Source organism: Pristis pectinata, chromosome 25 (assembly GCF_009764475.1).
Source record: "Pristis pectinata isolate sPriPec2 chromosome 25, sPriPec2.1.pri, whole genome shotgun sequence".
In the NCBI taxonomy this organism is placed as follows: domain Eukaryota; kingdom Metazoa; phylum Chordata; class Chondrichthyes; order Rhinopristiformes; family Pristidae; genus Pristis; species Pristis pectinata.
Window position 1 is genome coordinate 26747486 of NC_067429.1, and position 24004 is coordinate 26771489.

At 39.4% G+C, this 24004-nt stretch overlaps 1 protein-coding gene across 2 annotated transcripts in view; it reads left to right on the top strand.

Moving 5' to 3' along the window:
• The window catches only part of myo1d (myosin 1D), a 427465-nt gene that overhangs the window by 143290 nt on the left and 260171 nt on the right, over window positions 1–24004 (top strand). For both annotated transcript variants that reach the window (XM_052038939.1, XM_052038938.1), the window contains exons 13-15: window positions 6706–6780; window positions 9529–9661; window positions 17259–17425. In XM_052038939.1, the coding sequence (XP_051894899.1) occupies window positions 6706–6780; window positions 9529–9661; window positions 17259–17425 (375 nt within the window). The remainder of the gene's footprint in view (window positions 1–6705; window positions 6781–9528; window positions 9662–17258; window positions 17426–24004) is intronic.

A 24004-nucleotide genomic window follows, 5' to 3' on the forward strand; every position in this document is an offset into this window, starting at 1 on the left:
TCTTCCTTTCAAAACTTCACTGGTGACTGAGTTTTCATCTTGGACTCACTTTGTTGTACATCACCATGAGTAGTTTGCTGCCCTCATCACAACTGACTGATTGGATCTGTAGTTGGTAGTGAGTGAACCAACAAGAGAGAGAAATCTACCTGAAGTTGCCCTTGCCATCTACATATGGTCGATACCACTACCTGTATGTACGTTGGTAGAAGTGACCGCTGCACGTAGCTTTGTGGCAACATGGTCCTAATTTAGAGGCAAACAACATGGAGGGTGCTCTACAGTGTGGCCAGATGGTATGGATCTGGAACCAATCTGGCATCTATAATCTGCTACAGGCCATCAGCAGAAGAAACATAGGTCATCACAATCTGTAACCTCACAACCTAGCATGTACTTCATTCTATCATTTCTATTCAGCTAGGCAATCAGCCCAATTCAATGAGGAATGTTAAAGAACATGCCAAGAGCAGTACCAAGCATACCTAAAAATGAGGTATCAAACTGGTGGAGCAGCAGCAGCACAGAACCACTGTCATGCTAAACAGCAAAAAGAGCAAGCAATAGATATAGCTAAGTGATCTGGCAGCTATCAGATCCATTAGAGATCTGTGGTCCCTCCATATGTAGTCATGCATGATGGGCAATGAATCGGCCAGTGGTTGATGGGGAGCCAAGATCATCCCCATCCCCATTCTCATCAATGGCAGGGCCCAGCATGTGAGTGACACAACAGAAGCATTTCCATTTAGTCTCAGCCACACATACTGAGCGTGTGATGTATCTTAGCTTTCTCCTCAGATCCTCGCAATCCAAAAGCCATCCTCAGGCAATTTTATTCACTCCAGAAGATATCAAGAAACAGCTAATAGCAGGGCTACTGTAAATGTTTTGAGGCTAGAAAGTATTGACTATAGGACAGAATATCTATGATTTTACAAATTGGTGCCTTTAACCAAATTGCTCCAGTACATTTACAACTGGGATTTGTCAAGCACCATGGGAAAACTGTGTAGGTTTGTCCTGTTAGCAAAAAGAAGGACATATCTCATTGAGCTAATTAATGCCCTATTAGTGTACTCTGTTCTCTCCAAATTGATAAGGAAGTGTGAAGTAGCACCCATTCACCAATAACCTGCTTAGTGTGTCTTTTGGATTTTATTATCACCACTCTGATCCAAACTTCATTATGTGGACCAATGAGCTGTATTTTAGATGGAAAATAAGAGTCATTGTCCTTGACATTAAAAAAAGTCTGAAAGTGGCATCAAGAACCTTTGGGAAAGGTGAGGAAAATGGGCATTAAGGGGAAAAACACTCAACTGGTTAGAGTCATACTTCACACAAAGGAGAAAAACACAAACTGATGGAGGAACTCAATGGGTCAAGTAGCATCTGTGGAGGCAAAGGGATAGTCTATGTTTCATGTAGACACCATGCACTAGTGTTCTTGCAGGATCTCAGCCTGAAACATACACTATCCCTTGATCTGCTGACTTCCTCCAGCAGTTTGTTTTTTCCTCCACATTACAGCATCTACAGTCTCTTGTGCCTCACGCAAAGGAAGATGTTTGTAATTGTGAGAGATCAGTCATCTTAGCCCCAGGATGTAACTACAGGAGTTCCTCAGGGCATTGACCTGGGCACACAGTTCTTCAGCTGCTTCATAAATGTCATTTCTTCTATCATCAGGAGAGAAGTGGGAGTGCTTCCTGATAATTGCATGATATTTAATTCTAATTGCAAACCTTCTACAAATGCACGTAGCAAGACCTAGCCAACATTCAGGCAATGGTTGGAAAGAAACAAATAATGTACTTACCACAAGTGCCAGGCAACAACAGTAGACAATTGAACCTTTGACATTCAGTGGGATTACCATTGCTGAGTTCTCCACCATCTGGGGTCACTACTGACCAGAAACTCAACTGCATAACTCACCCAGTCACATAAATACCGTAGTTACAAGAGCATCTCATGGTGAATGACTAATTTGACACTCAAAAGCCTTTCCACCATGCATAAGGTGCAAGTCATCGGTGTCATGGAACGTGCTTCAGTCTCCTGAATGAGTGGAGCTCCAACAACACTCAAGAAGCTCAGCACATCTAGGACAAAGCACCTTGCTTGATTGATACACACCCATGACCCTGAACATTCATTCCTTCCACCGTTGGCATACAGTGGCTGCACTGTGCATAATTTACAAAATACAGTGCCATGACTTGCCTAGGTTACTCCAAGAACATCGTCGAAACACACAATCTTCACAACCAGGAAGGAGGAGGTCTTCCGATGCATGGAAACACCACCACCACCTACACCACTCAAAGGTGCACGCCATCGAGACTGGGAAATATTTTGCTGTTTGTACAATCATCACTGGGTCTAAATCCTGGAGCTGCCTATCCAAGACCACTGTAGGAATATATTCAGATGAGTTGTAGCAGTTGAAGAAGACTCACCACCACTTTAAAAGCAGTTAGCACCATGCAATAGGTGCCAGCCTTGGCCCCAATACCTGGATCCTGAAAAATGAATAACTAAATGAAAATAAAAGCTAAGTTCTGAAATTGTCCTCTTAACCCCTGTTCCACCAAACCTTTGATGCTCTTTGGAAAAACTGCTGCCTTGATTAAGCTTCTATCAGTTAGAGACATAGAGTACTACAGTGTAGAAACAGGGCCTTCAGCCCATCTAGTCCATGCCAACGTGATCTTCTGCCTTGTCCTGTCTACCTGTACCTGGACCATATCCTTCCAACTCCCTCCCATCCATGTACCTATCCAAACATTTCTTAAATGTTACAAATGAACCCACATCTACCACTTCCTCTGGCAGCTTGTTCGACACTCACACCACCCTCTGAGTGAAGAAGCTACCCCTTAGATTCCCCTTATACGTTTCACCTTTCATCCTAAACCTTTAGTTCTAGTCTCATTCCAACCTTGGGGGAAAAGGCCTGCATGCATTCACCCTATTTATACCCCTCATAATTATAGAGGTGTACAGAGGATGAGATCTCCCCTCATTCTCCTGTGCTCCAGGGAATGAAGTCTTAATCTATTCAACCTTTCCCTATAATTCAGGTCCTCAAGTCCCAGCAAAATCCTTGTAAATTTTCTCTGCACTCTTTCAAGCTTATTGATATCTTTCCTGTAGGTAGGTGACCAGAACTGCACACAGTACTCCAAATGCGGCCTCACCAATGTCTTTTACAACTTCAATATAACATCCCAACTCCTGTACTCAATGCCCTGATTTATGAAGGCCAAGGTGCCAAGAGCTCTGTTTATGACCCTATCTACCTGTGACACCACTTTCAAAGAACTCTGTTCTACCGCACACCTTAGAGCCTGACCATTCACTGTGTAAGTCCTATCCTGGTTTGTCCTCCCAAAGTGCAACACCTCACACTTGTCTGCATTAAATTCCATCTGCCATTTTTCAGCCCATTTTCCTAGCTGGTCAGGATCACGCTGCAAGCTTTGATAGCCTTCCTCGCTGTCCACTACACCCCCAATCCTGGTGTCATCTGCAAATGTGCTGATCCAGTTTACCACATTATCATCTAAATCATTAATATAGATGATAAACAACAATAGACCCATCACTGATCCCTGTGGCACACCACTAGTCACAGACCTCCAGTCAGAGAGATAACCATCTACTACCACTCTCTGGCTTCTCCCGCTAAGCCAATGTTGAATTGAATTGGCTACTTCATCCTGAATGCCAAGTGACTTAATCTTCTACACCAGCCTCCCATCCACGACTTTGTCAAAGACCTTGCTAAAGTCCATGCAGACAATGTCCACCACCTTTTCCTCATCGATCTTCTTGGTAACCTCCTCAGGAAAACTCTAAAAGATTGGTTAGATATGACCCACCATGCACAAAGCCATATTGACTATCCCTAATCAGGCCCTGTCTATCCAAATACTTATATATCCTGTCCCTTAGAATGCCTTCCAGTAATTTACCCACAGCTGACATCAGGCCCACTGGCCTATGATTTCCCAGCTTATTCTTAGAGCCTTTCTTGAACAAGGGAACAGCATTAGCTATCCTCCAGTCCTCCAGCACCTCACCCGTGGCTAAGGGTGTTTTAAATATATCTGCCAGGGCCGCTACAATTTCTGCACTAGCCTTCCACAAGGTCCAAGGGGACACCTTGTCAGGCCCTGGGGATTTATCCACCTTAATTCACCTCAAGACAGATAGCACCTCCTCTTCCATAATCCGGATACAGTCCATGACCTCACTACTCTTTTGCCTCAGTTTCTGTGTCTGTCTCCAGAGTAAATACAGATGCAAAAAAAATTAATTTAAAATCTCCCCCACCTCTTTCAGCTCCATGCATAGATGACCACGCTGATCTTCAAGAGGACCAATTTTGCCCCCTTGCTACCCTTTTGCTATTAATATAGCTATAGAAACCCTTGGGATTGTGTTTCACCCTGTCTGCCTGAGCAACTTCATGCCTTCTTTTTGCTCTCCTGATTTCTCTCTCAAGTGTTCTCTTGCATTTCTTACACTTTTCAAGTGCCTCATTTGATCCTAACTGCCTTTACCTGGTATGTGCCACCTTTTTCTTTACCAAGGCCTCAATATCCCTCAGTAATCAAGGTCCCCTAAACTAGCTAGCCTTGCCTTATATTCTACCAAGAACACACAGTTTCTGTACTCTCAGTATTTCACTTCTGAAAGCCTCCCATTTACCAAGCATTTTTTTTTGCCACAAAACAACCTATCCCAATCCACGCCTACCAGATCCCTTCTGATGCCATCAAAATTGGCCTTACTCCAATCTAGAATTTCAGTCTGAGGACCAGTCCCATCCTTCTCCATAATTATCTTGAAACTAATGGAATTATGATGACTAGATCCAAAGTGTTCCTACACACACTTCTGTCACTTGCCCTGTTTTTTTTCCTAAGAGGAGATCCAGTATTGTGCGCTCTCTAGTTGGGACCTCTACACAGTGATTAAGGAAGCTTTTCTGAACACGTTTGATAAACTCTATCCCATTCAACCTCTTTACAGAATGGGAGTCCCAATCAATATGTGAGAAGTTAAAATCACCTATCATAACCTTATTTTTCTTGCAACTGCCTGTTATCTCTCTGCAAATTTGTTCCTCTAAATCCCACTGGCTCCAGGGAGGTCTATAATATGGTCCCATTAATATGGTCATCCCTTTCTTATTCCTCAACAGATGAGCCTTCCAGTATGTCCTCTGAGCACTGCTGTGACATTTTCCCTCAGATTCGGAAGAAGGACTTGGACAGGTTGGGAGAATAGGCAAAGAAATGGCAGATGGAATATAGCGTAGGGAAGTGTACAGTTATGCACTTTGGTACAAGGAATAGAGGCGTAGACTATTTACTAAACGGGGAGCGAATTCAGAAATCAGAGGTGCAAAGGGACTTAGGAGTCCTAGTGTAGGATTCCCTAAAGGTTAACTTGCAGGTTGAGTTGGTAGTAAGGAAGTCAAATGCAATGTTAGCATTCATCTCAAGAGGACTGGAATATAAAAGCAAGGATGTAATGCTGAGGCTTTATGAGGCGTTGGTCAGACCACATTTGGAGTATTGTGAGCAGTTTTGGACCCCATATCTAAGGATGGATGTGCTGGTATTGGAGAGAGTCCAGAGGAGGTTTACGAGAATGATCCTGGGAATGAAAGTCTTAACATATGAGGAGCGTTTGATGGTTCTGGGGCTGTACTCGCTGGAGTTTAGAATGATGGGGGGATTTTTTTTGAAACCTACCGAATATTGAAAGGCCTGGATAGAGTGCACGTGGAGAGAATGTTTCCAGTAGTGGGAGAGTCTAGGACCAGAAGGCACAGCCTTAAAATGGAAGGATTTCCCTTTAGAACAGATGAGGAGGAATTCCTTTAGCCACAGGGTGGTGAATCTGTGGAATTCATTGCCACAGATGGCTGTGGAGGCCAAGTCATTGGGTATATTTAAAGTGGAGGTTGATGGGTTCTTGATTAATAAGGGCGTCAAAGGTTACACGGAGAAGGCAGGAAAATGGGGTTGAGAGAAATAAATCAGCCGTGATCGGATGGTGGAGCAGACTCGATGGGCCGATCGGCCTAATTCTGCTCCTGTGTCTTATGGTCAGAACCTTAGTCCCACCATGCTCATCAACCAGTCGATTTCTGTCTTTGCTTGTAGGCTTTACATCTACTTTCCCCACTGCCACTCCACTTGCTGCCCTGACACTGTGGGTCCCACCCCCACATAAAGATATGTAATATTTGTTGGTATCTCTTAAAAATGTTCTACTGTGTTTGTGTATATTGAAATAATATTTAAGGTTGACTATTCTTAAGAATTTCTCTTTGCTGTTGTGGAAAAATGTTTCTGCTTGCATGGTAGCATGCATAGAGTAGTGTACTTTTTAAATTCTTTGTGCAATTAACTAGCTATCTTCTAATATCCTGGCAATTGAGAGAAAGGTATGGAGACAATGGTCTCTTGCATTAATGTATCATTTTTTTGACTTAATGTGTGCTTATGATTGACAAAGCTTTGAAAAGCCTTGAGATAGTTTGCTTTGTTAATGGTACAGTATAACTGCAGTTTGCTGTTGCTAATGGGTCAGGGTTGTGGGGCAGTTTTGATGGTCTAAATGGTCTATTCCATATCATTTTTGCATTTATATCAAATCTTTTTTATTCTCTCCATAAAGATACTCGGTTGTTGGCTTCATTGACAAAAACAAGGACACTCTGTTCCAAGATTTCAAACGGCTAATGTACAACAGGTAATGCAGTGGAAATAGTTTGGCGATCTTCAAATGAAACAATAGGTTCTACTCATAATGTTGCCAATTCACAAAAACAAGTTCGAATTTGATTTGCCATCAGTTGTTTAACAGTTTGCTGTGTGGATCACTCACTTGACTTGCCCTAGCTAAAAAAAAAACAATCCAGCATTTACTGAATCCAGAGATTTTCATAAGAAAAGAAATACTGTTTTTTAATCTATGAATGTCGGCTTGGAACCGATTATAAGTAATGTCACATGAGTTACAGAACGTATAACGAAAATCTGAAGATTGTGCTAACATCCAAAAAAAAGGAAATTTTTAAAGGCATTATGTTCTTGAGAAAGTGCGCCTTGACTGTGGCTTGTTAAGTAGCGCTATTGACTGTGAGGCCATTAATTGTGGGTTCAAGTCCCACTCCAGATGCACAAGTTGGTCTGGCGCTCATGCGTGGTCTTTTGTTTTTGGGTAGTGAGGTACCGCAGGTCGTAGAGCTGCAGCCTCACAGCTCCAGCAACCCAGAGTCAATCTTGACCTCTGCTGGCTGTGTGAAGTTTGCACATTCTCCTTGTGACATTCCACAGATATGTGAGTTGATAGGTTAATTGGCTGCTGTAAATTGTCCCCCATTGTAGGTGCAGGGGTGGGAAATAGATGGAGATGTGTGAAAAATAGGTTACAGGGAACATTAGTGGGGGAATGGGACTGCTCTGTGATCTGGCATAGATTTGATGGGCCAAATGGCCTCCGCCTGCTATCATAAGGGAATATGGAAATATTTTATCCACAAAAATCAAACATTCCTAGATGAATAAATAATATCTAGGTTATAAACGTACTAAGTGTATGAAGTTTTCTTACACTTAGTACTATTATAATCTAGATATTATTTATTAGTACTATTGTGAAAACCTGGGGAAAAATAAACAAAATTTATAAATTTTGTAAACATAATTAAAAACAGTTGCCTATCTAATTTAAACCAACATTCATTGCATTTTGCATTAAGGCTATGGCTTTCAAAATATGGACTGTGCTTGAACTACTGACCAGTTATATTTGCTTGGGCATGTGGAATCGAATTCTCCAATCAGTTATGTGCCTAGGTAACCAAGAGGTGGACAGAACGTATGAGGTAGTAAAAGCATGGGTGGCAGTGGATGACTTTGAGCACACATATTATTGTCATTACAATTTAGTTGCAATTTACTGGAGAAATTAAAAATTAATTACCTTCCCTGTTTTAATAACCAAAATTGCCTTGATTTTATCTAACAATGTTAACAACTGATAAACACCTGCAAATTACAACAAAAGTAAAACCCAAATGATTCAAATTCTACTTTGGGATCCACCTAAAATAACATTGACCTTTTATCTGTTATGTGTTTTTTTTTCTCTAAACTATTCTCTTGCACATATTAGGCATTTTCATTTTGGTGCCTCTGGAGGCAGGAAACTTTACATTCCCCTCCAGAACTGGATCATTGCTGCTGATTGAGAGTGACTTTTTTTTCTCTGTATATAACAGTATATATTTGTGATTTGGGAAAACCTAAATTTCTCAGCTTTTACTTGTCCCGGTACTTTAATGGTATCAAGTCATGGCTCATTTCCCTGTTCATTGATTTCCCTAGTATATTCCATGCATGTAATGTCACAGTTACGTTTCTTTCCTGTTTTACAACTGTCTAAATCAGTGATCTACCTCCTTGTTGTCTACTTTAAATGCTTCCAAGCATATTCAGCAGAGAATATAGAATTATATTTCCATTGTATGTGTTCACCAGAAAGATAAATGAAAGGCTATGTTGTGCACAGCTTATTGGAGTGCTCAGCCAATGCCCATTTCAGAAAGAAATGAGATGAAATCATTTTCTCTGAGAAGGTCATGCGTTTTTGGAGTTCTTTTCCTCAGATGCATTAGATATACTCTTTGTATATTTTTAAGACAAAGGTAGAAAATTACTCGAATTCAGGGTGGAGATTTACAGTTCGATATGATCCGAATAAATGGCAGAATAGGCTTGAGGAGCTGAGTGCTCGAATCTTGCTCTTAATTCATGTATTTTTAACAATTCAGGCTTCCAATATATATCCCCAAGTATTGGTAGTTTTTCTGGCAAGAAATTAGGCTAATAATTTTGACATCAAGTCACAATAATTAAAATGGGCCTGTGGATAGGACAAAATTGGAACAAAATTTAAATTCTTTGGTTTATGTTTGTTTATAAAATGTTTTCTATGGTTTGACCTTAATATAAGTAAATTCATTCCAGAATGATTACAAACCTAACCTGAGTTTTATTTCCCTCCCCCAAAGAAAATGTATCATGCCCTCCAGCATTTGATGTTTTGATCTGCTCAGGTGACATGCTAGGTACTGAAACATTTAATCATGTGGATGATGAAGGATTTGAAGGGAAGTTGAAAGGTGATTGTGGATCTGCAGATTAGATTCTGACAGTGTTTGGGAAGGGGTGTTTTTTAGTGCATGGTTAGTGGCTTGAATCTAGAGCTTAGATTGGGTAGTATACATTTATTAGATACAAATATATTCCATGTATAGATTTTGAAATAGGTGAACAATTTTTATTGAGTGTTATTGTAAATTGTTTTAAATAATCTGACTATACAAGCCTGCTTTTAAAAAAAATGTTTTGCTGTACTCACATTGTAAGTGATTATTTTCTCACTGGTGTGTTTCTAAGATCTGATTGAATAACTTTCTATCTATGTAACCAGCTCTAATCTTGTGCTGAAGACTATGTGGCCAGAGGGAAAACTCAGTATTACGGAGGTGACAAAACGTCCTTTAACTGCTGCCACCTTGTTTAAGAATTCCATGATTGCATTAGTAGAAAACTTGGAATCAAAAGTAAGTAAACCATAAACATCAATGCTAAGATGACATGTTATGTACTGAAATAGTTGTTCATCTGGCTGATGAAGGGTTTGAAGGGAAGTTGAAAGGTAAATGTGGATCAACTAATTAGGTTCTGGTAGTGAATGGTGCCTGAATTTATTGCTCATTCTTAATTATCCTTTAGAAGCAGGCGTTCATTTTAAAATGTTGCAATCTGTGCAGTAAAAATAGTCCCACAATGCTGTTAGGTACAGAGTCTTCAGAGTAGCATGTGAGATACAGGTCCTGTGAGTTTAAATACCGTGACAGAGATAGAGTGCCCCATATTTAAAAGCTGTGCATGAAACAGAGGGCCTGTGCATTTAAGGTCATCTCGTGTGAGTGATGATGGCTGCTGAGTGAGATGTTCCCATCTTGTAGGATGAATCTATCTCTATCAATTGGGTATAGCAAGCAGGGACCCAACAGCCCAACTGCAGAGCACAAAGAGATCACAATCTGCCAACAGCAGGAAGCACCAGGTGGACAGTTGAATATTCACCTGAGATCTTCTGGGAGAAGTTCAGAGAGGTCTGTGTTAGACTGTTTGGAGAGGGTGAGCGGTTGGCAGCTGGAACATTGCAGAATGCTCGGAGGAAGAATCGAGGAAATCATCAGGGAAGGTCAGTGAAGTGGGAGAGAGCCTTCTGAGAGGGGAAATACCGAGCAAAGCCATGATGGGGGCCATGAGGGATACAGAGAAGTAAAGGACCGAAGGAAGGAAGGGATCAGGGTGGTGGTGTGGGGGGCAAGGAAGTTTCTGTGTGTGCAAGTGCATCCATGTCCACATGTACGTGGACCAAGTTAGTTCATGTTAGCCTGAACTGCAAATTGCCATAGGCTTCCTTGCCATTGAACCAAAACCTTGATCTGTCGAAACTGCATCATAGCTGGTGTGCAAAAGCCACCCCACATTAAAAGAGATTGTATACAGATGTCTTCCACTCCACAACTTGGAGTGAAAGTAAATCATCTTCAGTGCCAGTGGCCTCCCTCAGAAAATATGGTAAACACTCAAGGAGATAATGCCTGTTTTAATGATGTTAGTTAAGGGTTAAAAATTAGTCTGGTCTTGGGAAGTTCTCCATTGAAATAGCATGATAAGGTCTTTCACATTCACCTAAGACCTTAGTTAATTGTAAAATTCATTGTGGTTGAAGCTTAGATGCAGTACAGAAAATTTATTAAATGAAACAGAATTTGACTAAAATCTCTCCCTGAAGCATTTAAAAGTTCCATCATCTGATAGTTCACTCATAATCAAAGAAGCACAACTTCATTTGGTCTGCATTTAAAAAATCAAATTCTTGATTGGCAAAAAGGAAGAGAGGTGCCAGAGAAAATCACATGATGATTACGGGAACAGTTTGGTCAACAGGAAATGAAAGTCACTGTATGCTTAAAATCCAAAATTAAATTGCCATCTCATTGTTAGAGAGGAATCTCTCATGTTAAGGATTTTTTCTTACTTTACTGGACATGAAAGCTCTCAGTGTATTGATTTTAGGGATTGTGAGTCACTGCTGTCTATCGCACAGATTGATTGAAGAGGAAAAGTAATTGGCCTATAAATGTTGGATACAGAGTGTTGTCAACTTGTTCAATTAAACAATTTTTGTGGGGTCGGATTGTGATGTATTAGCTATTGAAATAACTCGTGCAGGTTTAGGATCCAGTGGGATTGAAACTGTTCCTCAGCTGCATGAGGTAAACATGTGGTTTAGTGGCATAAATGTATTGTAATCTGTTTCTGAAATTGGTTCCATTGACTTAAATGGAACCAAATTTCCAAATTGGTTAACAGACAAGCCATTCCATATTAATGGGTGATTATAAAATCTAGAACTATTTTCTACACTGGTATCTTTGTGGGTTTTTTTCTAAGTTGTTTCCAATGCAATCATCTTTATCTTAAAGTCATCATGTTTCACCCATTGATGTTTATTCACTGTAATATGGGGGCTTGCAAGGATGCCATGTATTAAGTGGCAGGTAGAGGCACAGATTCATATATTACTTTTTGAGAAGGAATGCCTTTGAGTCTGTCTGCAAACCAGTACCTTTCCAAGAGATTAGGATCTCAACAGCCCCACCCCACTAATTCCAAAACAAGTTACCTTGCTTTTGGGTTGGAAGACTGTGATCACTGGTGTACCACAAGAATCGGTGCTAAGATGCTGATTGTTTGTTATATACATTTACAATTTAGTTATGGATACAGGAGAAATGGTTAACGCATGACGTGAGATTTGGTGATATTGTTGATAATGAAGAAAGGAGCCTTTGGTTGAGGGATAAAGTTGGTGAGTTGGTAAGATGGGCAGGGCAAGGCCAGGTAGAATTTAATCCAGATAAGTCTGAGATGGTACTTTTTGGAAGGACAAATAAAGCTGTACAAAGGCAGCTTTGAGGAACAGAGGAAGCGTGGTGTACAATGAATGATTGGACCCTTGGAAGTACTGAGGAACAATGGTGTACAAGTCCAAGGATTCCTGAAGGTTGTAGCACAGGTACATTTGATGGTTAAGAAGGCATGTGCGATATTTGCCTTCATCAGCTGGTGCGTAGAATGTAAGAGGTTATAGTTAAATTATATTAAACATTGGTTAGGCCACAGCTTGAGTATTGTCTACATTTCTGGTCACCACACTATAGGAGGGACTTGATTGCACTGGAGATTCACTGGGATGTTACCTGGGATGGGACATTTCAGTAATGAGGATAGACTGGATTGACTAGGTTTGTTTTCCATTCATGAGAGGACGTTGAGGGGGCACCTAACTGAGCTATACAAAATTGAGGAGCCTGGATATAGCAGATAGTAAAACAATTTGTTCCTATAGTATCTGTAACCAAAGGGGCATAGGTTCAAGTTAAGGGGTAGGACATTTAGAGGGGATCAGAGGATGTTTGAAATCTAGACCTGGAGTGGGTGGTGGAGGCAAGGATTCACATGCTCTTCAAGAAGTTTCTAGATGACCATTTGAATTGCCAAAGTATGGAAGGCTACAGACCAAGATCTGGAAAATGGGATTAGTATAGTTGGGTACTCAATGGTAGGCTGAAGGGCCTGTTTCTGTGCTAAATGACTCCCTCAACTCCCAACTAAAATCAATTAGAAGTTGGGCAGTTTGGTTGTCAGGACTAATTCAAAATTGACTACAAGTAATTTGCTTAAAGTAACTTTTAAATTTTCAGTTTGCAGCATATGTCAGCATTATGTTAGAGCAAAAGAAATATCTTTAAAATGCATAAATTTGATAATAAAAATCACCTAATTGGTGTAATTAATTCACAGCACTGAACAAATAACTAGATTCTAATCTAAGATTTGAATTTTTTTTTACCAGCCAAACAAGATATTTGTAAAGGTGTGAGTATTCGTGGATGTGAAAGTGATTTTGCACGAACAGAGTGTCAAAATAATTGTAAACTATTTCGACACACTTCATTCTGAACTATTTTGACACTCTATTCTACATGCCAGGTTCAGTAATTTTTAAGTCATAAACAGCTTTTTACCTTTCATTAAACACTTAATCAAAAAATACTGGCCCATATTTTATAGTCGTCAGTGAATGGAGGGACATCGCCATGATCCTTGGAGTTGAGAGGGTATGGAAACTGGGTAGCATGAATTTAGTAGGTTGCAGAGCAACAATTTCCCTTTTCCAATATGTTTAATTTGGCATCATTTGTGGCATCTAACAACAGTTAGATCAACCAGTTGGATTGAATGATTTTTTAGATGTCAGAGCAGGTTCTAGAGGTTGGGGAGGGTACAGTAGTAGGAAGGAATACGATAGTACTTAAAATTTTGGGGGGTTTTGTTGGTTCAGCTCAGTCGTATTTTTGTTTTAATTGGTGTTCATCAAAACTGGTGTTATTAAAAACTGAGATACAGCTGAATTGATATCTGTAATAATAAAAGCACTTGCAGATTCAAAACCTAATTAACTTAATAAGTTACTTGCTGATCAGTGGCACAAGAGTGGTAAACTTTAATAAACAACTCTTGTGCCACTGATCAGCGCATTACACGAACAGTATGGTTAGTAGCCTATTTGTTCAGTTTGAAAGTGATGTGTGATGTTCTGAAAACATGAACAGTAATGTAAATACTGCGTGCTTGACATTGGCGTAGAGTGGGGGAAAGACAATTTGAGTAGGGTCTTGAAAATAAAGCTGTAGCTTTCCTGCATATGTCAATATATGTTAGTTTTGCTGCAGCCTTGTGCAGTTTGACCTCGATTTCTACAGCAATGTGTTGAAAACATAAGTCCTGAAAAGTAGTGCAAGGTAAATAATTCAGAAGGTTTCAAATAATCATAGCTTCATTCTGTTTGTCAGGCCAAAGATTTGTACTGGTTTTTGAACTGTCTCCCTGCCAGTGGATCTGATATGGGTATATTAAAGCTCAGTTCTGATCATCTGCTGATAGAGGGAAGTTCTGTTGTCTTTGTACAATGTTCTTCATGACCTGATTTATAACATTGCCATGGGAAGCTATTTTTGATGAGACTTTCTTTGTCCCTCATTATGCTTCCAGGATTGCTTTTTGCTTGGCAGAGTGAAACAGAATGCTGGCTGGTTCCTTCTGATTTACTTTTAGGGACACTAACCACCTAAACTGACAGTGGTGATTGATTACACCCTGGTTTCATTTGTAATATTCGCAGTCTCAAAATCCCTCTGTTATAACACCTTTGCTTTGTTATCCTATCTACAATATCTGAATCCTTGAATTGTCATTGAAATGTACCAGGGTTAATTTGTGGGAACAATTTCTTCAGAGCAGTGAAGCAGCAAATATAAGTGTTCTTAACATAGAACAAGAGGAAATCAAAATTAATTTATTGCATGCCTGGTAAGGTCACAATTTAAGTGTAAGTGTTTAATAACAAACTGATATTGTAATGTAGACGACTTGCTTCAAAACCTGATTCAAATGAGTGGTATTTTAACTTCTCTCTAAAATGATCGTAAACCAGATCTGCAAATTAAGTGCTAGTATTTTATAATTAGTTTCTATCCTTGCCTCTTAACATGATGTGCTTAAATCCTCATTTGAAATAACTTTCTGGAGGTTGTGTTTCTGGCCAAATTCTCAATCATTGGGTCCCTGGATGTAAAATATGGACATTGTGTGCTCAACCATCATACCTGCAGCTTTGGAGAGGTGTTGCCTGCTGAGACTGGAAGTTTTGAAAACTTGTATGCTTGTCTCTCAGAACATTCCCTTACCTCTTTCACTCAAAAATTCAACACTGATTTTCCCACCATCCACCTACAGTATGGGTAGTTTATAATATCCGATTAACTTAACAACCAGCACATCATTGCAATATGGAAGAAAACCTGAGCATCAAGAAAAAACCCACACAGTCACAGGTGAATGTGCAAACTCTAAGCAGATGGCATCACAGGTCAGAATCAAATCTGGGTTGCTGGAACTGTGGGACAACTGTACTACTTGCAGTGCCACTATGCTATCCTTAAAGTTTTAAATGTCCTTCCTCACCAACTTCCTGGAGTCGCCATTGCAGATTAAATGTAGGTTCTCTGCAAAGCGTTTAATTTCTATAACGTAGATGAGATCCCATTGTGAACACCGAATGCAGTACACTAAATTGGAAGAAGTGCAATGGAATTACTGCTTCGCCTGGAAGGACTTTTGGATCTCTGCATGATGGGAAGGGAAAAAATGAAAGGACGTTCCTGATCCCTGGATACTGGCTCGGGTCTCAGCTAATGTCTGGTTTTTCAGGGGAAAATTCTTCATTAAATATTCCCCATCATGGATAGAGTAGTAGGTGGCTGGAGTTTGTTCAGATTCATGATCCCTCCTCAACAAGTATGTCCAAGATAAAGTCTCGTGGTCTTGGGTAGAGACTGGTAATCCAGGGCCCAAGATAAGGATTGGAGATCCTGGTAGAGTAGTACCCTAGACTGGAAGAAGTGCAAGTGAATTCATGGTATTTCGTGTATCCAAAAATCAACTTGAATCAAAGTTACTAAATAGACATTTAATGGGTTGATCAATAAACAACCTACTGGAGGAATTCAGTGGATCAAGCAGCATCTGTGTTGGAGAGGGGATGGGGGGAGAGGAAATGTCAATGCTTCAGGTCAAAGCCCTGCATCAGGATTGATTCCTGATCTGAAAGATTTTGATGGCCACTTTAGAGGTGAATCCTGCAGGGTTCCTGTAGGTCTTAGTTGCTGCTGTTTATAATTATATTCCAGTTCAGATAATTGCTTCCTTGATAATTTGCATCAACTAATGACCACAAGTATTAAACAGAAGTCAATTTGTGCTGTAATGTCAGATCTTGGGAAGAGTGGAAGAGTAGGAACCTGTACCTATGTTCTCTGGATCAGGCAGTTGTTATAGTAGAGGCAGTTTGTGCCCACATGGTCAGAAATTGACTGGAAGTTTAATATTCTGGCATGCCCTATCCCTACTGAATGACAGAGCAGGCTTGAGGAGCCACTTGAGGGAAGCAAGGTCTCTGTAAATTACCAAGCTGTTAGAAGAGATGGAGAGAGATGAATCAGTTAGCCATGTATTTTCTTCTCTGTATTTTTTTAGCAATTCACAAAATAGTCATACATAGGCCCCATTTGTCAGGTTCCAATCCAATGGCTGTTGAAGTCCTAGTGGTCAGAAGCTGCTGTTTTTTAAAAATCATTAAAACAGCACTTCAGCAATTTAAACAAAGTGCTGTTAAAATGGAAATGTTGCTGTGACTGAAGGATTTGTTTGTTTGCATATGGCATTTCATGTCAGTGTGCAGTTAATATGTTTTAACTAAAGAACACTAAAGAACAGAGAAGTTTTGAAGTTTTTGGTAGTTTCCCACCTAAAATGTAACCACATTGTGAATTGAAATAGGCTTCTCACCAGAAACCCCATTAAAGGTGTATCTCTTGAAATTGTGGAACACCTGGGATGCAATGACTAACAGGATCATGCTCTTTTCCATAGAGAGAAGGTTAGGATGTGTAATATAGATGCATTTAAGTGGAAACTAAATTTAAAAAAAAAACTGGAAGAGTAAAATAGAGAGTTCAATTTTAATACAGAAGGAAGGGAGGAGACTTGAGCAGGCCATGAACATTCTATACTCTAAGCTGCATAATTATATCAAAAATATCTGTAGTGTTTCAACAACGTAGGTAGTTTTGTAAAACTCTTATACTGGTTCTTCCTGAAATTTTGCAGTAATGTCCAGATGTATGGTTATCAACCTACAAACATTTGATATGTTTCTGCAGACCAAATGCAGTGGTATGTAATCTGGAAGTACCTACTGCAGGGGGAGGGGAAAATAATTTAAGATAACAATATTACCTTTGGAGTACTTGTTCTTGTTTTACACATATGCACTGATTGGTACTTAATTGTAAGGCAAACCTAACTTGCACAATTTTAAAATATTGCTGTGATGTAACTACATACAGTATTGCACATGAGTGCACCTGTTATCCAAAGTCTCTCTACAGTTGAATCAGGAGTGTATTCCATGTTATGGATGTCAATTTATTGATTTCAATTTCTGTTTAACAGGAGCCTTACTATGTTCGATGTATTAAGCCCAATGAGCAGAAATCTCCGCTCCTGTTTGATGAACAACGCTGCCAGCACCAGGTGGAATATTTAGGTTTAATGGAAAATGTGCGTGTTCGTAGGGCAGGATTTGCTTACAGGCAGACTTATGAAAGATTCCTGCAGAGGTAAAGATTTATGAACAAATCTCCTAGGTTGTGATGAAGAACATTTAATTAATTATACAACAGCCATAACATTGTCACAATTTCTGTTAAACCATCAAACACTGATCTATGAAATATGATGTTCCTTCTTTCTTCTCTTCCTCCTTTATTTTTCATAATGTATAGTTTGGGACTGTGGAAACTCTAGTCTCAGAATGTTAAGACTGTATCCTAATGGGCTCCATTTTATCTTAGCCTTGATTAACAAAGTTAGTTTTGTATAGACTTTTAGATCTCTGAAGGTATTCAAATTGAAATCCACGTCTTCTGAGCAGTTTTAACATTTGTTGGTGCCATCGATCTTGTTGGAGAGTCAGTGGGCATAGGAATATATTATGCTTCCACTGACCTCAGTGGTGCTTCATGAAAAGTCAAGTCCATTATGCTATCAAATGGTGAGATTTGACAATCTTTATGTGCTCCTGCAGTCATGGTATCACAGTCCTGATCTAGATAGTAATTCAGCAAATCTGCTATTGAGATTGAGAATTTGGGTATATGGATATCTTTCCCATATATCACTTTAACCACTGGATGGCGCTCAGTGGTAATCTGTTCCCTGCTTCTGAGGAGATTCAAAACAGACGAAATCCCACAAGGCTGTATTCTGTTAGCTGTCATAGAACACTTTATGTTGACAAGAAATAATAGATCATATCTATCTTGCTACCACTAGTAAATATGGAAACTTGCCTTCCATTGCCTAAATTGGCTTTGGCAATTTGGATTGTGTGTAGTATCAAATATGTGCTAGAAAAACAAACGTTCACTAATGATAGGAAGAAAATGTAGGTGGTTGAAGCTGCAGCACCTGAAGTGACAGTCATTTGAGACATGACATTGAAAACAACATGAAGGAATTCATGGCCCATGCTGATTTGCTTCTCCACACTGGAAAAAAACAAAAGTAAAAATCTAAAGGCAAGAACATTTCTAGACATAAATGAGGTATTGGCTTCCAAAACCTTGTTACTTAAAATGTGTGAAGCTATTAATCACTAGCAGTATAACTTGCACCTGATCTGGACTTCTCCACTCTTGCATTCAAGACTGTCTTATCTCATAAGAGTTGAATTTGCCACTTCTGTTGTAATCTTTCCCACTATGGTTAGCCATGCTGCTGAGGCCTAAGTGTTGGAATTTTAAAATGCGGTCTTGTTCTCACTCTTTTCTCTCTCTCTCACCTGCCACCCCCATCCCCCACCCTCCACTCCCCACCCCACCTTAAGATGCTTCTTAACTTTCACTCTTTAGCCAGCCTTTTGGTCATTCAGAGATTCGTTTTGATACCTTGCTCGGTGTCAAATTTTATTTCCTAACGGTCCTGTTAACAATGTTAAAAATGCCATATAAATATATTGTTATAGGAACAATAGAACAATCATTCTCATGAGTCTGTTCCAACATTCAGTTAGATCATGGGTTCTCTGTATCTCTGCTCCATTTCCCAATGAGCCTCCCTATCCCACAATATGCGTACCTAATGAAAGTCTTAGTTTTTCAAGGTCCAGTTGTACCCAAGATGCATAGCCCTTTGGGAAGAGAATTTCTAGCATCTACTACCCCTTGTGAAAAAAGTGTTTTCTTTTTTTTTATCCTAAATACCTCCAGTTTCAGGTTGCTTGGCTCTCCAGTTCTCCTGAATGGTGATCAATATAAATACATAACCTGGCAAGGTTTTGATTGGATCTCTTTTTTTCCCTCTTTCAAAATGGGCATCAGGTTCAATGGTAAGTCCTGTGTGGGACCTTGGATAAAATCCAAACAACCTTGCCATAGTCTGGAGTGTTGCCTGGAATAATCCTGGTCTGTAAATCTCACATGGGCCATAGTCACTTTTAACAACAGAGGTTAAGTTTAGCACTCAGAAATGAGTGAAAGTAGTTAACTATAAACTGAGATAAGAATTAAAAAAGAACAATTTAAACAAGTTTTGTCCCCCATGGGAGGACAAGACAGCCTATCTTGTTGGATTACTTTGAACTTAAAAAGACTTGCATTGATACTGAGCCTTTTGTAATAGGACATCACTTAATTGATTGTTGAGCATTCGGAGTAGTAGGAATTAAATCATTGTTCTAGAGAAACACAACAATCAATCTGCATATATTAACCTCCCACAAGCTACAATATGACAATGACCAGTTTATGTGTTTAAGTCACATTAGTCAAAAGAACTATTTCCAAGGATATCGGAGAGAGCTCCATGTTTTTCTTGTAAATAGTGCTTTGGGAACTTTTATGTTCACTTGTTGGAATGGGTGTCATTCTATAGACGGGATCTCCTGTCGTGCAACACTTCTTCAGTGCTTCATTAGATTGTTAGCATTCTGTGGATTTATTTTTCCTCAAACTTTTGTTTGTTTAGTCTTCTATGGTCATAATCTGCCTGCCCTACACAGTTTTGCATATCTCCCTCCAAAATGAGTTTTCTGTAATTTTCTCTTAATATGAAATTCACATTTTGGAGATAATTTTAAATTATGCCAAATTCCCTTAATGTCACACTTTTTTTCCCCGCTTCTTTTCACCACTCTTGTTCTTGGTAGGCTTTCTCCATAAAATATATCACTTTAAACTGTTAACCAAGGTGATTGATCAAGTTGCTGCGTAAGGTTTCTCTGTGCCTTCGATCTGTTTCTAGTGCCACACAGTCATCCAACTCCAATCTTACCCTGGTTCATCTGTCGCTGAAACCCTCATCCACTCTTGTATTACTTCCAAGCTTGACTGTTTTAATTCAGAACCTAAAAAATTTAAGGTTAAAGGGCTCTACAATTATAGGTTGTTCTTGTTTTTTTTAATCCATTACCCATTCTCAAGCCTTGGAATCAAGCAGTTAGCTTTCTTAATGTTCTGACTTTTCTACACAAGTTAAAGCCCCACCTGCTGAACCCAAGAAAAAAGTTGAGCAGATTTTATATATTAATGTGGCTCCAACTTTGTAGAATTAGCTTTTGCCAATTCTCATTGTAAGATTCTTACTCCCCATCTGAAGTCAACTAATTTGGCACAAAACTGTGGTTAACTTGAGGACTTTTCTGATGTACATAGGAAAATAGATTGAGGTTCTGGAATCCTTTACTAAATTTTACAAGTGTTTCTGATGGTACGTGGCCATGACACAAATTGTCTGGGCTAATTACAAAGCCTCAAAACAAAAAAATGTTGCAAAACATTTGTCATAATCATTGAAGTCAATCACAATGATGCATGTCAAAAATCATTAAGCAGTTCATTGAGGAAGTTGGATACTTACTCATTTTAAACTTAGGCTTATTTTGGGGAACGTCAGGTGTGTAACAACTTTAATCAGCAGAAGTTTTATAGCTGTTTGCATTTTCCACAACTATAGGAGGCAGTGGGCAATTGAAATAAAAAAGGGAAAAGTTGGATGTAATCAGCGGGTCAGCTGGTTTGATTTTCAATTACTGTGAAATTGAAACTGGCAGAAGTCTCCACTTCCCAACTGGCTTCTGGAGTTGTTAGCAGTGCAAATAGTTGATTAAAGTGGCCTACACTGTCAGCTAGTTACGGGGTTCATAATTGCTGGGGGACATTTGGAGAGTGGAACTCTGAGCATTTCAATCAGCTGTTCAGTTTGTCAATAACTACAGGAGTTAGTTAATTCTCCCAACCTATTGTGGCTTTATCATGTATTGCTGGAACATAAGTGTCAACACAGAAGCTCCTGGTATTTTGAGGTTTGTTTTAATTTAGCTTTTTGCTAATAACCATCAAAAGGTGGATGTACTCAGCAAGTAATGAAGTTAGAAACAAGCCAACTCTTAAAGTCTGTAAACATTTATGACAATTGGAAAAAATAGAGAAGATGCAGGGAAACAGTGAACAGAGAGTGAACAAAAGGAAAGATGTTTCGATACGGCGGAAAGCAGAAGAGATCAAGTAATAAAGGAGATCATAGTGTAGTGTGAGAGTTGTGGATACAGCTCAGCACATCACGGAAACCAGCCTTCCCTCCATGGACTCTGTCTACATTTATCGCTGCCTTGGTAAAGCAGCCAATGTAATCAAAGACCCCACCCACCCCAGACATTCTCTCTTGTCCCCCCTTCCATCGGGTAGAAGATACAACAGCCTGAAAGCGCGTACCACCAGGCTCAAGGACAGCTTCTGTCCCGCTGTTATAAGACTATTAAATGGTCCCTGAGGTAAGATGGACTCTTGGCCTCACAATCTACCTCGTTGTGGCTTGGCACCTTATTGTCTGCCTGCACTGCACTTTCTCTGTAACTGTAACACTTTATTCTGCACTGTTGTTGTTTTTCCTTGTACTACCACAATGCACTTTTGTAATGAAATGTGTGGATGGCATGCAAAACAAAGCTTTTCACTGTACCTCCGTACATGTGGCAATAATAAACCAATTTACCAAATTAAACAAAAATACCAATTTAATGGGACAGGAAACTAAAAAATTTCCTGAAGGAGGTGTAAGCAGGACAAGTAGAATAGAAATACAAAGGAATTGAAACATGTTTTTTGCTGTTTTGTTTTTCATTTACCCAAATGATAAAAATAATTCAAATACATATTTAGCAGCATCATTTCACACTGCACAACGGTATGAAATGTGTTTATTTTTTGCCATTATGCAATTACTTATGTCAGCCTGCATTCTAAATTTGTAATAATTTCCCATTCTTGCTCAGAGTTTGTATTTTTGAAATGCAGGGCAATATAATCTGATGAAATGCTCTGATCCAGTCTGTTCATTATTATGGGAATGCTGCACTATCAAAAAATAATGAGGCAGATGGTGCTCTGTGTCACCACTAAACAGGTTGCTGAGATTCATTAACAATTTATTCCAGTGCAGCATGGAATAATTGTTTGTTTTGGCCTGCATGGGTAATTCTCCAATGTGAGAATTTAGACTCCAATAGTGTCTTTTGCTGTTGTTTTGACTTGTACTTAATTTTTTAAAATCCTACCAATTTCAAAGAATGCTGAATTTATTTCTAAATTCATGGTTCATTTTTAAATTTTTTCTACTGCATCCTGAAAATATTTTGAGGGGTTGCAGTTCTTCCTGCCCTTCAGTATCTTGCCAAAGTTGGCCATGCATGAGCCAAAACTAAGAGCACTGGCAGCTTATTTGACAGCTTTCCCCTTCTTTGTTCTTGCCCAACATGTCATCATTTCCTTATTCATGCTTTACGGGCCTGAATAGCTTTCAGTCAATTGAAGTCCTTGCTTTTTTTATTTCCATTGCCAAAAAGGCATTATAGCTTCTGGAAACATTATTGTTGCCACCCAAGCAGATGTCAGAAAATTGAGGTTAGCCTGGTAATTGAACCTGGGACCTGCTGAACTAAATGGCTTGGACCATTCAGGCACCTAATCTTTCCTTTACACATTATAAATAGCATTATGTTTTTGTATAATGAATATTTTGACAGGGAGCTCCAGCTGCATGCACTGTGCTGTTAATGTGACACTTAGAGTGCTGTTTTTTCAGAAGCTGAGTTAAACTGAAGCCCAGTCTGCTCAAATAAGTGAGCTTAAAAGATCCTGAATAAGAATTAAGTTGTCCCCTGTTCTGGCTAATATCTATATTGTAATCCATACAAAAAACACTTTTATCAGATCATTTATCTCTGATGTTTTCAGGACTTAATGTGCAAATTTATTGCTGAATTTCCCCACAGTGCAACTATGGCTCTACTCCAAAAGTGCTTCATTACCTGAGAGGCACACTTTGAAATATCCTGTTGTGAAAGGTTCTGCAAGTATTTTTTTTATGTTGAACTGAAATATTGAATTCTCCATCTTTTACCTACATCAATTGTGAAATCACCAATTCTAATGCATAAATACAATGTCTCTCAAATAACCTTTTGTACAGTAACATAGCCAGGACAGACCATATTGTAGTTTCTACTGCTGTATGATTCTGTGAAATTCCCAAGATGAGTTCCTCAGGTTAAGTTTTAAAGAAAAAATATCAAAGGTCATACCACCAGCATGATGGTTCAACTCAATAGTCAAGCTTCCCCCCTCTGACATCTGAGATCAGAATACAGCAGCAGTACAGTAGTACAGCTGGCAGAGCTGCTGCCACATAGTGCCAGAGACTCGAGTTCAGTCCTGACCTAAGATGCTGCTTATGTGGAGTTCGCACCTTCTCCCTATGCCCGCACAGACTTCCTACAGGTGCTCCAGTTTTCTTCCACATCCCAAAGACCTGCTAGTTGATAGGTTAATTTGCCACTGTAAATTGAACCTAATGTGCAGGTGAGTGGTAAAATTTGAGAATGTGGACAGAATAAAAAAAAAGGACTAACGTACAATTAATGTAAATGGGTGGTTGATGGTCAGGTAGACCCAAAGGGTCTGCGTCCATGCCCTATGACTCTGAGAATGGTAAACTTTAACCGTTATCTCATTTATTGCAGAAAATAGAATGTGGATGAATTGGCTCATGTTTGCCACTTTCAGCAATAGGATTGCAAATGGCCTCATTCAAGCAAATACCTTTTCAGGATAAATAAACATTGGAATCCGTCAGTGCCATTG